Source organism: Pollicipes pollicipes, unplaced genomic scaffold (assembly GCF_011947565.3).
Source record: "Pollicipes pollicipes isolate AB1234 unplaced genomic scaffold, Ppol_2.1 Scaffold_7262;HRSCAF=8765_pilon_pilon_pilon, whole genome shotgun sequence".
Classification (NCBI taxonomy): Eukaryota; Metazoa; Arthropoda; class Thecostraca; order Pollicipedomorpha; family Pollicipedidae; genus Pollicipes; species Pollicipes pollicipes.
In genome coordinates this window covers 9,885,185-9,897,868 of record NW_023597055.1, presented here as the reverse complement: position 1 = coordinate 9,897,868, position 12,684 = coordinate 9,885,185, and the positions used below count along the sequence as shown (strand labels likewise).

Sequence of the window (12,684 nt, the reverse complement as noted above, 5' to 3'; positions counted from 1 at the left end):
AGCGGCGACAGCACCATCTCCCCCCGCAACTGGTGGGTCTTCACCAACAACGACATCACCAAGGTGAGGGCACGGACGGGAGGGGGGGGGGAGTTGAATCTCGAAGCGTTGTGACCCCGGAACGCTAACATGTCCACCTTTGTGTGCCATTTTTTTAAACCACTAAAATAAGCAGCAGCGGCGGATGATGAAGTCCTGGAGCTCCCGCCTGGTGTCCGCTGCCCGTTAGCCCCCACCTCGGCCGCCCTACGCCGCACCCCATCACACCTCGCATCCTGTGGCATCGCGCGGCCTGAGGCGCCGCGCCACACACCTCCCCGGGGCCGGGCTGGACAGGGGCGGCAAGCCGGAGGACGCGGTGTCGGTCAGACGGCGCCGACGCTGCCGCCGCCCTCTCTGGACGTGGCGCGCTGTCTGGGTGCTGTGTGGGTGCTGTCGGGCGCACGACGACAGCGATTGTGAGCGCGCGGGTGCCCTGCTTCAGGTGTGCAACGACTACATGGCGTTGTCGGCTGACGAGGCGTTGGACCGGGACGTGCCGCTCATGTTCATCTCCTTCCCGTCCACCAAGGACCCCGAGTGGGAGAAGAAACGCTACCCGGGTACGTGGCGCGCCCCTTCCGCCGCCGGGAGCGGGGCTCGGCGGCGACTGGTATCGCTCGCGAGGGGTTTGAGCGGAGACCTCGCCATCCTGGTACGCTGCGCGCCTCTATTGTCGTGAATGGGTGGGCATCGACACCCATGGATGACTAGCTTACTGCTCGCCTTCCTAAGCCTTGCTTTTTCACTCGCTTTAAAGCAGTGAATATGTTTGACTCAAGTGATGGGCAGTCCTGTGTCTCCCACCTGTGACGCGGCCTGTGATAACTGTGGGTAACGAAGTTAAGGAGCAATTTGTGTGTCCGGCGTCGTCTCACGTGACCTTTCTTGTGGAGGTGTTTGGGGTCAGCGTGTTAGCGGGACCGGACATCATCAGAGCCCAGCCGCGTCGGGCACATGAGCGATGGCCGGACCGGCGTGCTGGTCGCCGTGCTGGCCGCCGTGCTGGCCGCCGTGCTGGTTGCCGTGCTGGCCGCCGTGCTGGTCGCCGTGCTGACCGCCCGCGTTGACTGCCGTGCTGACCGCCGTGCTGGCCGTCGTGCTGGTCGCCGTGCTGACCGTCGTGCTGGTCGCCGTGCTGGCCGCCATGCTGACCGCCGTGCTGGCCGCCGTGCTGACCGCCGTGCTGACTGCCGTGCTGACCGTCGTGCTGGCCGCCGTGCTGACCGCCGTGCTGACCGCCGTGCTGGCCGCCGTGCTGACCGTCGTGCTGACCGCCGTGCTGACCGTCGTGTTGACCGCCGTGCTGACCGTCGTGCTGACCGCCGACCTGGCCCGCCTTCAGGTAAGACCACGATGGCTATTGTGACGCTGGCCAACTACGACTGGTTCAAGCAGTGGGAGAACGAGCGGTGCACCAAACGCGGCGCCGACTACGAGGGCGTCAAGAACACGATCGGCGACAAGCTGGTGGCGCAGGCCACTCGGCTCTTCCCCCAGATCAGGGTGAGAATGCGAGCCCTCTTGTGATAGAGCTGTCGGTATGGTGTCTTCTGTTCCGTCAGATCAGGGTGAGAACGCGAGCCCTCTTGCGATAGAGCTATCGGTATAGTGCCGTCTGTTCCCTCAGATCAGGGTGAGAACGCGAGCCCTTTTGCGATAGAGCTGTCGGTATAGTGCCGTCTGTTCCCCCAGATCAGGGTGAGAACGCGAGCCCTCTTGCGATAGAGCTGTCGGTATAGTGCCGTCTGTTCCCTCAGATCAGGGTGAGAACGCGAGCCCTCTTGCGATAGAGCTGTCGGTATAGTGCCGTCTGTTCCCCCAGATCAGGGTGAGAACGCGAGCCCTCCTTGCGATAGAGCTATCGGTATAGTGCCGTCTGTTCCCCCAGATCAGGGTGAGAACGCGAGCCCTCTTGCGATAGAGCTGTCGGTATAGTGCCGTCTGTTCCCCCAGATCAGGGTGAGAACGCGAGCCCTTTTGCGATAGAGCTGTCGGTATAGTGCCGTCTGTTCCCCAGATCAGGGTGAGAATGCGAGCCCTCTTGCGATAGAGCTATCGGTATAGTGCCGTCTGTTCCCCAGATCAGGGTGAGAACGCGAGCCCTCTTGCGATAGAGCTGTCGGTATAGTGCCGTCTGTTCCCTCAGATCAGGGTGAGAGAGCCAGCCAGTCCTGTCTAGTGATAGAGCTATTGGTATGGTGCTACAGTTGGATTGCTTGGACGCAGTCCGGTTGGACTGGCTTGGTGTGGATTAACATAGAACATCGCCTCAACTACGTGGTGACAGTATGCATAATCAAGCATTTGATTCGATTACCTGCACTTTGGATCGTTGCCATCGAAGGTTTGCGACGTTTGCGCACACGGAGGACGCCTCGTCGCCCCTCCGCACCCCATCCCACCCCTCTGTTCCGCCTAACGCGTCCGGGTCGGGCCGCAGGACCATATCGACTACGTGAGCTTCGGGAGCCCGGTGACGAACAACTTCTACCTGGGGGCGCCGCGGGGCGAGATGTACGGCATGGACCACAACCAGGAGCGCTTCAGCGGCGAGAGTCAGACCCTGCTGCGTCCCGCCACCGACGTGCCAGGTCAGATGGGGCCGGGTCAGGTCAGACGGGGGACGACACAGGTCAGATGGGAGACGCCGCAGGTCAGATGGGAGACGACACAGGTCAGATGGGGACGTGCCAGGTCAGATGGGGCCGGGTCAGGTCAGACGGGGGACGACACAGGTCAGATGGGGAACGAGGCAGGTCAGATGGGGAATGAAACGTCAGACGAGGGACGAGGCAGGTCGCATGGGGGAGGGGTCAGGTCGGATGGGGGCGGGTCAGGTCAAACGGGGACGACACAGGGTAGCTTTAGAAGAGATCAGATTGGATTGGGGACGAAACAAGGTCAAATGGGGGAGGGGTCAGGCCAGATGAGGACGGACGGGTCATATCGGGGACGATGCAGTTCAGATGGGGGATGGACAGGTCAGATAGGCGACGGGTCAGATTAGATCGGACCGGTCAGGTTAGGGGAGACGGGCCAGCTCCAACGAAGGCGGGCCGGGACAGTCAGATGGTGCGGAGCAGGTCAGGCCAGGCAAGGGGTGGGGTAGGCCAAACGTCTCACTTTGCGCGGCAATCCCGCTGCACTGTGTAATTCTGAGGATTTCACCCACGCCACAAGTGCCTGCTGTACCCATTTTCATTTCATCTCCTAACTGATGAGCTAAAACCCTGGGGAAGACGGGCAAGGTCAGCCCAATGCGCAAGAACACATGACATGTGCAGGAGCGGAGACATGTGGCTGACAATGACGACAGCGGGACACGGCTCAGTCCCCGTTCTAACCGATGACGCCACCCGCCGCCGGTCACGCGTTCCTCGGCAACAGCGACCACATCGATGGCGTTCTGAATGCAGCCCCAGTGTCGTTCAGCTGCTTGAAACAGACCAAAGCCGCTACCAGCAGTGTGGGTCATGAAGACGTTTGTTGAGTAGGTGAATGCGCGAGGTTCAATGTTCCTTTGAACCTGGCCCTGTGGGCATACAGTTGATATTTGGTAGAGCACGTATCCGCACCGAAACAGTCAAACGAAATAGCCTATGAAATATGTTCGACGGATCATGGCGTTAAGCAACAGATTTGCAACGTTTGCGATCGGTGTATTGGAGATGCTGGGATTAGAGAGCAGAGACGAACTCGCAGCGATCGCGCTCTAGGTTCCTTAAATGTGTGACGCCTGCTATGTGATGTTTATCTGAGGTTTTCGAGCACCGTGAGGATAGCTTTGTGGGGAAGTGCCTCCGGGCAACAAAACAAAAAAAAAAACGTCATGGCCGGAGGGGTTTGATTGTAGTGGCGTTGATCGAAAAATTCTTTGACAGCGTAATTTTTGCGCGCATGTGGCAAGCTGGATGTCACAAGTTGTGTCCTCTTCCGGAACGTCCAATCGGCGCAAGCACGACTATAAATATTGTGTGGGCAGTAGGTGTGGTGGCTGAAGGCCGGTTGCTGCGGACTACCGTCTCGAATGAGAAGTGTGCTGGTCCCATGGGTCATGATCGCTGCCTTCACGATGACGCGGGCTCCGAAATGAATTCGCTCAAGGGAGTCGCGAACAGAAAATTCCTCTGGTCCTCGCCGGTGTTCCTCCGGTACAAGCGCGCGCACGCTTATTCAGCACTGCTTCCTCGTTGCGATGACGCTACTTACCTTTTCCACGGCGATATTCACGCAAGACGCTGCGCCACGAACGACACGTGATCCCTTCAGGATGTTTGCCCAGCGCCGTCCGAAGGAAGATCTCGCGCGGCCTAGACTGAGGTAGAAGGATACCGCATTCTGCATGATTGCGTGGTGATCGTGGCACCTAACCTAGGGCAGATTGGCCCAAATAAGCCACCGAAACTTCCCGTCCGGTCCAGAGAACAGAGCGTAAAGGTGCCGCGAATCAAACCCCGATTGAACAGAGGCGGCAGCTAAGTTCGAAACGGACATGAATGCCAAGACGTTGAAAAAACCGTGCGTCTGTCAATAATTCAGAAGTACTGAAGTCAGGACAGGAAGGGGCGGTGCCGGGGTGCTCGCGCGCTAGCTTGTAACTGGCCAAGCAGGGAAAAAGCGCGCGAAAGAGATCGGTGACGTATGCAGACAAGTCAGTCGATTCATGCTGGGAGTTTTGTGCAGTCAGTAGGATGTACGGATGCGATTCGGTCGAGCTGGCGTAGGATGTAGCAGACGGCCGGGCAGAGCAGTCACAAGCGTGTAGCGCGCCCCGTTGGCTGTTCGGGCCTGGTGATGTGCTACAGTGGCTTTGATAAGAGGGCAGGCTGCATGCCTCACGGGGTCAGGTGAATAAGCGGACGTTACAGCGCAAGTTTTGTGACTTACAAACCGGCCGAAGTGGTTTATTTTGCAATAAACACGTGATTTGCAGCCCCGGGTGAAAAATACTAGGTGACACCAACCTAGAAGCTGGACCAGCGAGGAACTCTGCCCCATAAACGTATGGACGCGTAGCCCAGCACCAGACGACAACCTCCACTCCGTGCTCATCGGTTATGCTTACTCGTCAGCCATCCATTTGTGTTAGCTGAGTCCTTGGGAAGGCAGAAGCCTCGCGCTAACAGCGGCCGTGATTTGATCGAGATGACCCGAGGTGATCGGCTATTGACGAACGTAGATGCAGTCCTCCAAACCGTACAGTCGAGACGGAGCGAGCAAACGACGAGGCCACGCTCTTATCGAGGCGGCGACAAGCCGGCGAAATGCTGACTCGCCCTGCTTGTCACTAGGTGGACCACATGCATTATCAATATGAACATTTTGACGGTAGTGTTAAGGAGATAGTAATAAAATTCACACAAAAAAGAGTTTGGCAAGGTAGGTGATACCAACCTGTGGATATACGTTTTAACGGAAGAGGAATGCTCCTATTAAGTGTGAACTCTCGCCATGGCAAACTCTTATCATTTCTAGCTAAGATAGAATCAGTTCCAGTTTTGTCCACTGCTTCAACAAACCAGCTATCAGTGACAATTATTGCTTCATGCACTAAAACGAATTGTGTTCTGCAGATTATATGCGTTTCATTCGTAAACACGTAGAATCTAGTGGCCAATGTCCGAACACGCTTCTTTGCATTTCGGCTGTTTGAACTTTGCCCGCTCTTTCTGTGCGGAAGCGTAAGGCCCAGATCACGTGCTCGATCAAAAAAGATTCTTGTCTTCAGAGCGGATGCGTTATTGATAACGATCGACACGAATTTAAATGAACTATACAGTTTATCATAAAAAGTGCACTAATAACGGATTGACTTGTTGCGCACATTTGTGTCAGATTATCTTTTCGCCGCGCATATCGCCGATCAGGGACGGCCGAAGCACCTGATGTTCACCGCTCGGACGTCCTGAGTTTGATCGATAGCGGACTTCGACGCGCTCAGCTACGAGTGCGCCCCCGCCGTTTCCCGCCACTAGTGTTTGCCGTGAAACCGACGATCGGGCCCGAATGTCGGCGCAGCAGGCGCAGAAGTACGCCGCCGGGGGCAAGGAGCCGCCGCTGGACCGCTTCGCGGACGCGCCTCCGCAGTGGAAAAAGCTGGAGGAGATCCTGGCCATGCGCAGCTCTGCCGGCGAGCCGATGCCGTCGGGGTTGCCGCACCGGCCGCAGCCGGTGGCCGCGCACTACAGCAGCGTGCCGGCCCGTCAGCCGACGCCCGTCGGCCGGGGCGGCGGCGCCGGCGTCTACACGGCCAAGCCGTTCCAGCAGGCGGCGCCGGCCTCGCCGGCGGACGGCGCCGGCTTCAGCGTGGTGGGCAGCGGCGTGCCGCGGGCGACCGGCCCGCGCCTGCCGGTGGCGCCGCCCCAGCCGTACTGCTTTGCTTCGCCGCCGCGGTGGACGTCTGGTGGTCACGGGCCGGGCGCTCGGCACGCGACTCCGCCCCAGCCGCCGCCTCAGCCGCCGCCTCAGCTGCCGCCTCAGCCGCCGCCCACAGCTGCCTCAGCTGCCCCAGCTGCCCCAGTCACAGCCGCAGAGGCGCGGCCAGCGCTCCTCCAGCACGCACCTGATCGAGAGCATTTCTCAGCTAGTGCACCAGACGCACGACCGGCAGGGGGAGGGCGGCGTCCCCGGTGGCGGCGGCGGCGGCGGCGGTCGTGGGAACGGTCCCCCGGGCTGGCACGGCGGGGAGGCGGAGCGGCACACCTCGGGCAGGGCGTCCACCCGCAGCGGAGGCCAGAGCGGCGGGGCGGCCTGCTGGCGGCGCGATGAGGCGCGGCGACAGAGCTCGGACGGCGCTCGCGTCGGCGGCCGGGACGTCGCGGCCGGCTGGCCGGATTGCCCGGATGGGCGGCCGGCCGCCGCGCCGGAGAAGCCGGCCAGGAACCTGACCTCCGCCGACCAGGACGACTTGCGCCGGCTGCACGAGCTCATGGAGATCACGCGAGCAGAGGGCGAGATCTGCCAGATGGAGATGGTGATGCAGAGCCAGGAGGCCGAGGCCACCGAGCAGCGGCGGCTGGCGCGCGAGCGCGCGCTCTGCCGTGAAGACGACTCGGGCGGTACCGAGACGCCCGGCCGGCGCGGCGGCGGCGGCGGCGGCGGCAGCGGCACCGAGGCCGAGCTAGCGTCGGCGGCTGACGAGCCGGCCGCCGTGCTTGACCGGCTGCGCCGCAACAAGTACTGGGCGACGGGCCTGGTGGCCGGCGGGCCGTCCGACCGCGAGCTGGTCGGCCTGCTGCTGGCGCGGCTCACGCAGCTTGAGGGCCAGCTGGCGCGCGCGCGCGACGCGCTGGCCGAGCGCGACCGGCTGGTTGACGAGCTGCGCGCCGCCGACGCCGCGGGCGGCGGCTCGCCGGCCGCGGCGCCGGCGGCCGGCGCGCGGAAGGCGGCCGCCGCCGGCTGCGGACCGGACGACCTTCGCCGCGAGTGCCGCCGCCTGCAGAAGCACGTGCGCGACATGGAGAAGTTCCTGGCCGACTACGGGCTGGAGTGGGTCGGCTCGGGCGCCAGCAGCGACGACCTGACGACGGCGCGCTCGCATACCGACGCCGACGTCGGCGACGGCGACAAGCCGGACCGCTCGCTGCCGGCGGCGTCGCCGCGGGACGCGTTCGCCGTCAACTTCGACCTGCTGGCGGCGCGCGTGGCCGAGCTGAACGTGCTGGCTGGCGCCGACCAGCAGCAGCTGTGCCGCACGCCGCGCGGCGCGCGCTTCATGCTGGTGCCGCCGCTGCCGCTGGCCGTGTACCGCAACGGCATCGTGCTGGAGGCGGGCCCGTTCCGGCCGTACTCGGACCCGCTGGCGCAGCTGCTGGTGATGGACCTGCAGGACGGGTACTTCCCGACCGAGCTGAAGGAGCGCTTCCCCGACGGCGTGCCGCTGCGGCTCACGGACCGGCGCCACGAGGAGTACCGGCCGCCGGAGCCGGCGCGCGTCTTCTCGGGGCCCGGCTACCGGCTGGGCGGCCGCCGGCGCTCCTCGCGCTTGATTGCCGAACACTACTGCCGCCGGCAGCGCGAGCAGCAGCTGCAGCAGCAGCGGCGTCGGCGCGTCGGCTCGCCGGAGCCGCTGCCGCCGCCACCGCCGGCGGCGGCGGCCAAGGCCTGCAAGGCAGCGGCTGGGGCGGCGGCGGTGGCGGCGGCGAGGCGCACGCCCGGCAGCTCCGGCTACCTGTCGGCCGGCAGCGGCTGCGACCGCGGCACGTCGCCGCCGCCACCGCGCCGGTCGGCCTCGCCGAAGGCGCGTCCCGGCGCGCCGCTGCCGGCGCCGATGCTGGCGCCGCTGCCGTCGCCGCTGCCGGCGCCCTCGCAGGCCGTGTCGCGTTTCCTAGCCGCGCCTGCCCAAGACGGTGGTGCGCGACGGCAGGCTGATTTGAAATCCGCCGCTCTGTCGAGGAGTTGCTAACTGGCCGCGCGTCCTCGCCGCCGCCGCCGCCACCGCAACCGCCGCAGGCGACGGCCGTCGGGGAGTCGGCCCCGGCGTCACCTGCGGCTCAGCCTCCTCCCGCTCTCCCTCCGCCGCCGCCGCCGCCTCCGCCTCCGCCGCCACCTCCGCCGCCGCCGCGGCCGACCACGGTGCGCGTGCGAACGCCGCAGGACGCGTGCCTGACGCTGGACCTGGACGCGTCGAACACGGTGGCCGAGCTGCGCCGCCGGATCGAGGCCAGTGGCCGGGCGCCGCAGGAGCCGTACGGCCTGATGACGCCTATCCGCGCCGCATGCTCTGGGACACGGCCTGCACGCTGCACGAGTGCGGCCTCTCACCCAACGGCGTGGTGGTGATGACGCGGCAAAGCAGCATGTGAGCGGCGGCGGGTGGCGAGGAGGCCGCGCGGCCGGGACGGTTACCGCGGCCGGCGGCGGCAGGAGCCGGGTGCGGCTCCGCCCGTCAGACGGCAAACGCCTACTGGTGTTTTGGCGGAGCCCGGACGGTCGGCAGTGGTACAGCCCCGTGGAAGGAGGGGGGATAAGTGGTCGGTGGCAACCACCGAGGCCGTGCGACCCCAACTGAGCAGAAGTCTTCCTGACAAGAGCACGCGCCCGCCGGCTGTGAGGCGGCAGCCCCGTGGCTGTCCGCCCAGTAGCGCGAGGCGAGCATCGATTGATATTTCAGGCCTACAAATAAGAACACCCGAGAAAAACTGGGAAAGATTCGTCTCCCGTGGAGTGTCTGTGAAGACATCGTGCGGGGTTGAGGCCGGAGCTGGCGAGGATGGGAGTGCTGATATCCAGCTCGCGAACACGGCCCGATCGTCGGTTAGTCAGCTGCGCTGTCGTCACGTGGCCGTCGACGGACTATAGCTACCAGTGATGCACAGATACACTCTCCTTCGGCGGTGCAAATACGCTCTGCCAGTGAGAGGACCTTCGTCGGTGTGAGGTTTTAAGTTTTCGTTTATCGTTCGTCGTTGCGGGCTTGTCTTTACCCGTGTTGTTAAATACAGACCTGCACTCATAAGCTGTGTATCATTTCGTGATATTTGGTATTGCTGTGCTTCATTGTTTCATTGTATTTGACTTCTTAGTGTTGCATAGCTTAGAATGCAGACATACCCTTCCCGTTGGATGCCTGCGGCGACGGCCGTTGTGTGCCCGAAAACCACTCGGAACAAACCGCTGTGAACTGGCTTTCGCTGGTGCTACGTTAATTTGGTGTTGAAACTTAAGTAGGGTTTAATTCTAGGTTTTTAGGGAACTAGGTTTTAAAAACGTCGTCAAACGTTTGCTATGCTTTCCTCCGCTCGAGACAACATGTGTTCGGAATAGGGTCCTCCCGGTTTCAAAAACGTTTCAAACGTTCGCTGTGCTCTCCTCCGCTCGAGACAACACATGCTCGGAAATGATGCCCGACATTCAGCTGTGTCCTGGCACGAAGTGTCTACTCAGTAAACGTGTCTGAACGACTGTATTACGATGCCGTGAACTATGACTCAGCCATGAACCCTGCACGTTACGGACGCTGTGTACCATGAACCATCGGGGCCGTTAGTGTCCAGGCGCCAGGTAATGACGCCGTGGCATGCGGCCGCGGCCGCGGTGTTCCGTTGCAAGGTGACCTCGAGCGGTCTGACGTCATACATGAGCGTCCATGAGGAACTTGCTTGTTGGGTTTTCAGAGGCTTCGTTCGGTCACTGTCCCCTTCTGCTAGGCTGAATGGAGATGAGAAAGTATAAGCACGGTCCACTCCCCCACAGTCTGGATAGCGCCCGCCGTATATGTGCCACGTGCAGTTCTCTTCCGGATGTGACCCGACCTTTCTGGCCGGACACTGCCAGTCTGTACCGAGTCTGACCTTCATGACCAAAGCTGCAGATGTGCTTTACCTAATCCGCCGCATTGAGAATCCTTCCTTAACCTTAAAATTTCAAAACTTTCTTCCTTGACCTGACGTGCCACGCCTGCCCACAACCCTCCGTCTGCACCTGCCCCGGCCTGCCCACACCCTCCGTCTGCACCCGCCCCGGCCTGCCCACACCTTCCGTCTGCACCCGCCCCGGCCTGCCCACACCTTCCGTCTGCACCCGCTTCGGCCTGCGCACACCTGCCGTCTGCACCTGCCTCGGCCTGCCCACAACCCTCCGTCTGCACCTGCCCCGGCCTGCCCACACCTTCCGTCTGCACCCGCCCCGGCCTGCCCACACCTTCCGTCTGCACCCGCCCGGCCTGCGCACACCTTCCGCCTGCACCTGCCCCGGCCCTGCCCACACCTTCCGTCTGCACCTGCCCCAGCCTGCCCGCACCCGTCTGCAACCTGCCCCGGCCTGCCCACACCTTCCGTCTGCACTTGCCCCGGCCTGCCCGCACCCTCCGTCTGCACCTGCCCCGGCCTGCCCACACCTTCCATCTGTACCCGCCCCGGCCTGTCCCGGTGTGAGTCTGCTGACATGACGCGGCTCCCTGCCCGAACAGGTCTGTACCTGACCGGCCAGGACATCCTCAGCTGCGGCTTCTCGGGCGGCCTTACGGCGGCGTGCTGGCCCGCCAGCGTCGTGCTGGGCCGCAACTGCTTCTCCGGACGTCGAGACGCTGCACAAGCAGCTCAAAGAAGGCGGCGTAGGCGGCGACGGCGGCCGGCCCCGCGGCTCCCTCCCGGAGCAGTCCTGGCGGCGGCGGTGGAAGGCGTCACGAGTCCTGGCGGCTGGCGGAGGACCCGGTCCCGTCAGTCCTGCCGGTTGGCGGGGACCGGTCCCGTCAGTCTTGTCGGCTGGCGGGGACCGGTCCCGTTAGTCTTGTCGGCTGGCCGGGGACCGGTCCCGCCGTCCCGGCGGTTAGCGGGGACCGGTCCCGTCAGTCTTGTCGGCTGGCGGGGACCGGTCCCGTTAGTCTTGTCGGCTGGCCGGGGACCGGTCCCGTCAGTCCCGGCGGTTGGCGGGGGACCGGTCCCGTCAGTCTTGCCGGCTGGCCGGGGACCGGTCCCGTCACCCCTGCCGGCTGGCGGGGACCGGTCCCGTCAGGTCTGCCGGCTGGCGGGGACCGGTCCCGTCACTCCTGCCGGCTGGCGGGGACCGGTCCCGTCAGTTCAGCCGGCTGGCGAGGACCGGTCCCGTCAGTTCAGCCGGCTGGCGGGGACCGGTCCCGTCAGTTCAGGCCGGCTGGCGAGGACCGGTTCCCGTCAGTTCAGCCGGCTGGCGCCTGACATTTGGGGCATTGAAAGGCGGAAGAGGACGACTCCTGTATCTGAGCCTCAGGAGCCCGCGCTGCGGAAGGTTGGGAAGCGCAGGAACGTCTCAGGCTGTTTCATCCAGCCGTGGTGTTTGGGACTGTTCATGCGAGATGACCGCATGAGCGGTGTAGGTAGGGTGTAGCGTTTTGCGATCCGGTGATAGCTTGCTGACGTGGAGCGTGATGCGAAGGGGTCCGAATCGCGCAGAGGAATGGGTGTCCCGTGAGATCTGTTACTGCGTCTGGTAGCTACCGTGCTCAAGATGAAGGTGCGAGTCGGTGTCTAAGGACGCATCAAAGCGCTGATGAAACTGTTCCATTGTGGCGGGGAGATGATATCCGTTGTCATGTTTTTTCTTCTGTGAACTCTTGCGTTGAACATCTGCGTATTTGGCCCCTCGACTTTGAAATCCCTTACACTTTATATACCTCTTACCACCTGTGCCCAGACAAAATATCTAGCTACGGATTTTTTCGTTGCGTCAGGGGGGAATGGTTACAAGTAATGTAGCCTGTGCAAACAAGGACTGCTAGTATTTATGTACTGCTATTGATTGCGGTGAAGGAAGGTGACTAAACGGCGAAGGCTGCGGTGCGTTCGCTGTCTTTGGAGCACTTATATAGCCCATGAGATTTACACTTGGAGGGTAGGTGGTGTGATCTTACGTGCATGAGCAGGTATTAGTCTGTTGAGAAGACCTTGTTAATTCCCTGCCCGGATCGGAGGTGGAGCCCTGCACGCCAACACGTGGTAACTAATTACGCTGGGCTGTACTCGGTTCCGGCACGAGCTCGTGTCATACGTGCGTGTCTCCAGCGGAATCGTCCCGCTTGTTGCACAGCACACCGACTCCTCACCCTTGGCGCCAGTCGACGCTGCTACGATGCTGCCGAAATATACGTATCAGCCGCGGACCTCTCTGTGAGAGCCCTATGACAGGGATTCCTCTCCCTCTCGAAGTCCTCGACTCCGAAGCAGC

At 62.6% G+C, this 12,684-nt stretch overlaps 1 protein-coding gene across 1 annotated transcript; it reads left to right on the top strand.

Annotated features, from left to right (window-relative positions):
• Positions 1–594: 594 nt before the first annotated feature.
• On the top strand, positions 595–11,991 carry LOC119113409 (all-trans-retinol 13,14-reductase-like). Its single transcript, XM_037237729.1, has 5 exons — positions 595–602; positions 1,385–1,545; positions 2,483–2,633; positions 10,952–11,059; positions 11,954–11,991. The coding sequence occupies exons 2-5, from the start codon at positions 1,396–1,398 to the stop codon at positions 11,989–11,991; spliced, it is 447 nt and encodes a 148-aa protein (XP_037093624.1). The 5' UTR covers positions 595–602; positions 1,385–1,395.
• Positions 11,992–12,684: the final 693 nt, after the last annotated feature.

Bases quoted from the DNA above. Each gene is read 5' to 3' on its own strand.
- LOC119113409 (XM_037237729.1), top strand. From the start codon at position 1,396: ATGGCTATTGTGACGCTGGCCAACTACGACTGGTTCAAGCAGTGGGAG. The intron at 1,546-2,482 runs GTGAGAATGCGA...GTCGGGCCGCAG, and splicing joins GGCTCTTCCCCCAGATCAGG to GACCATATCGACTACGTGAG. The intron at 2,634-10,951 runs GTCAGATGGGGC...CTGCCCGAACAG, and splicing joins TCCCGCCACCGACGTGCCAG to GTCTGTACCTGACCGGCCAG.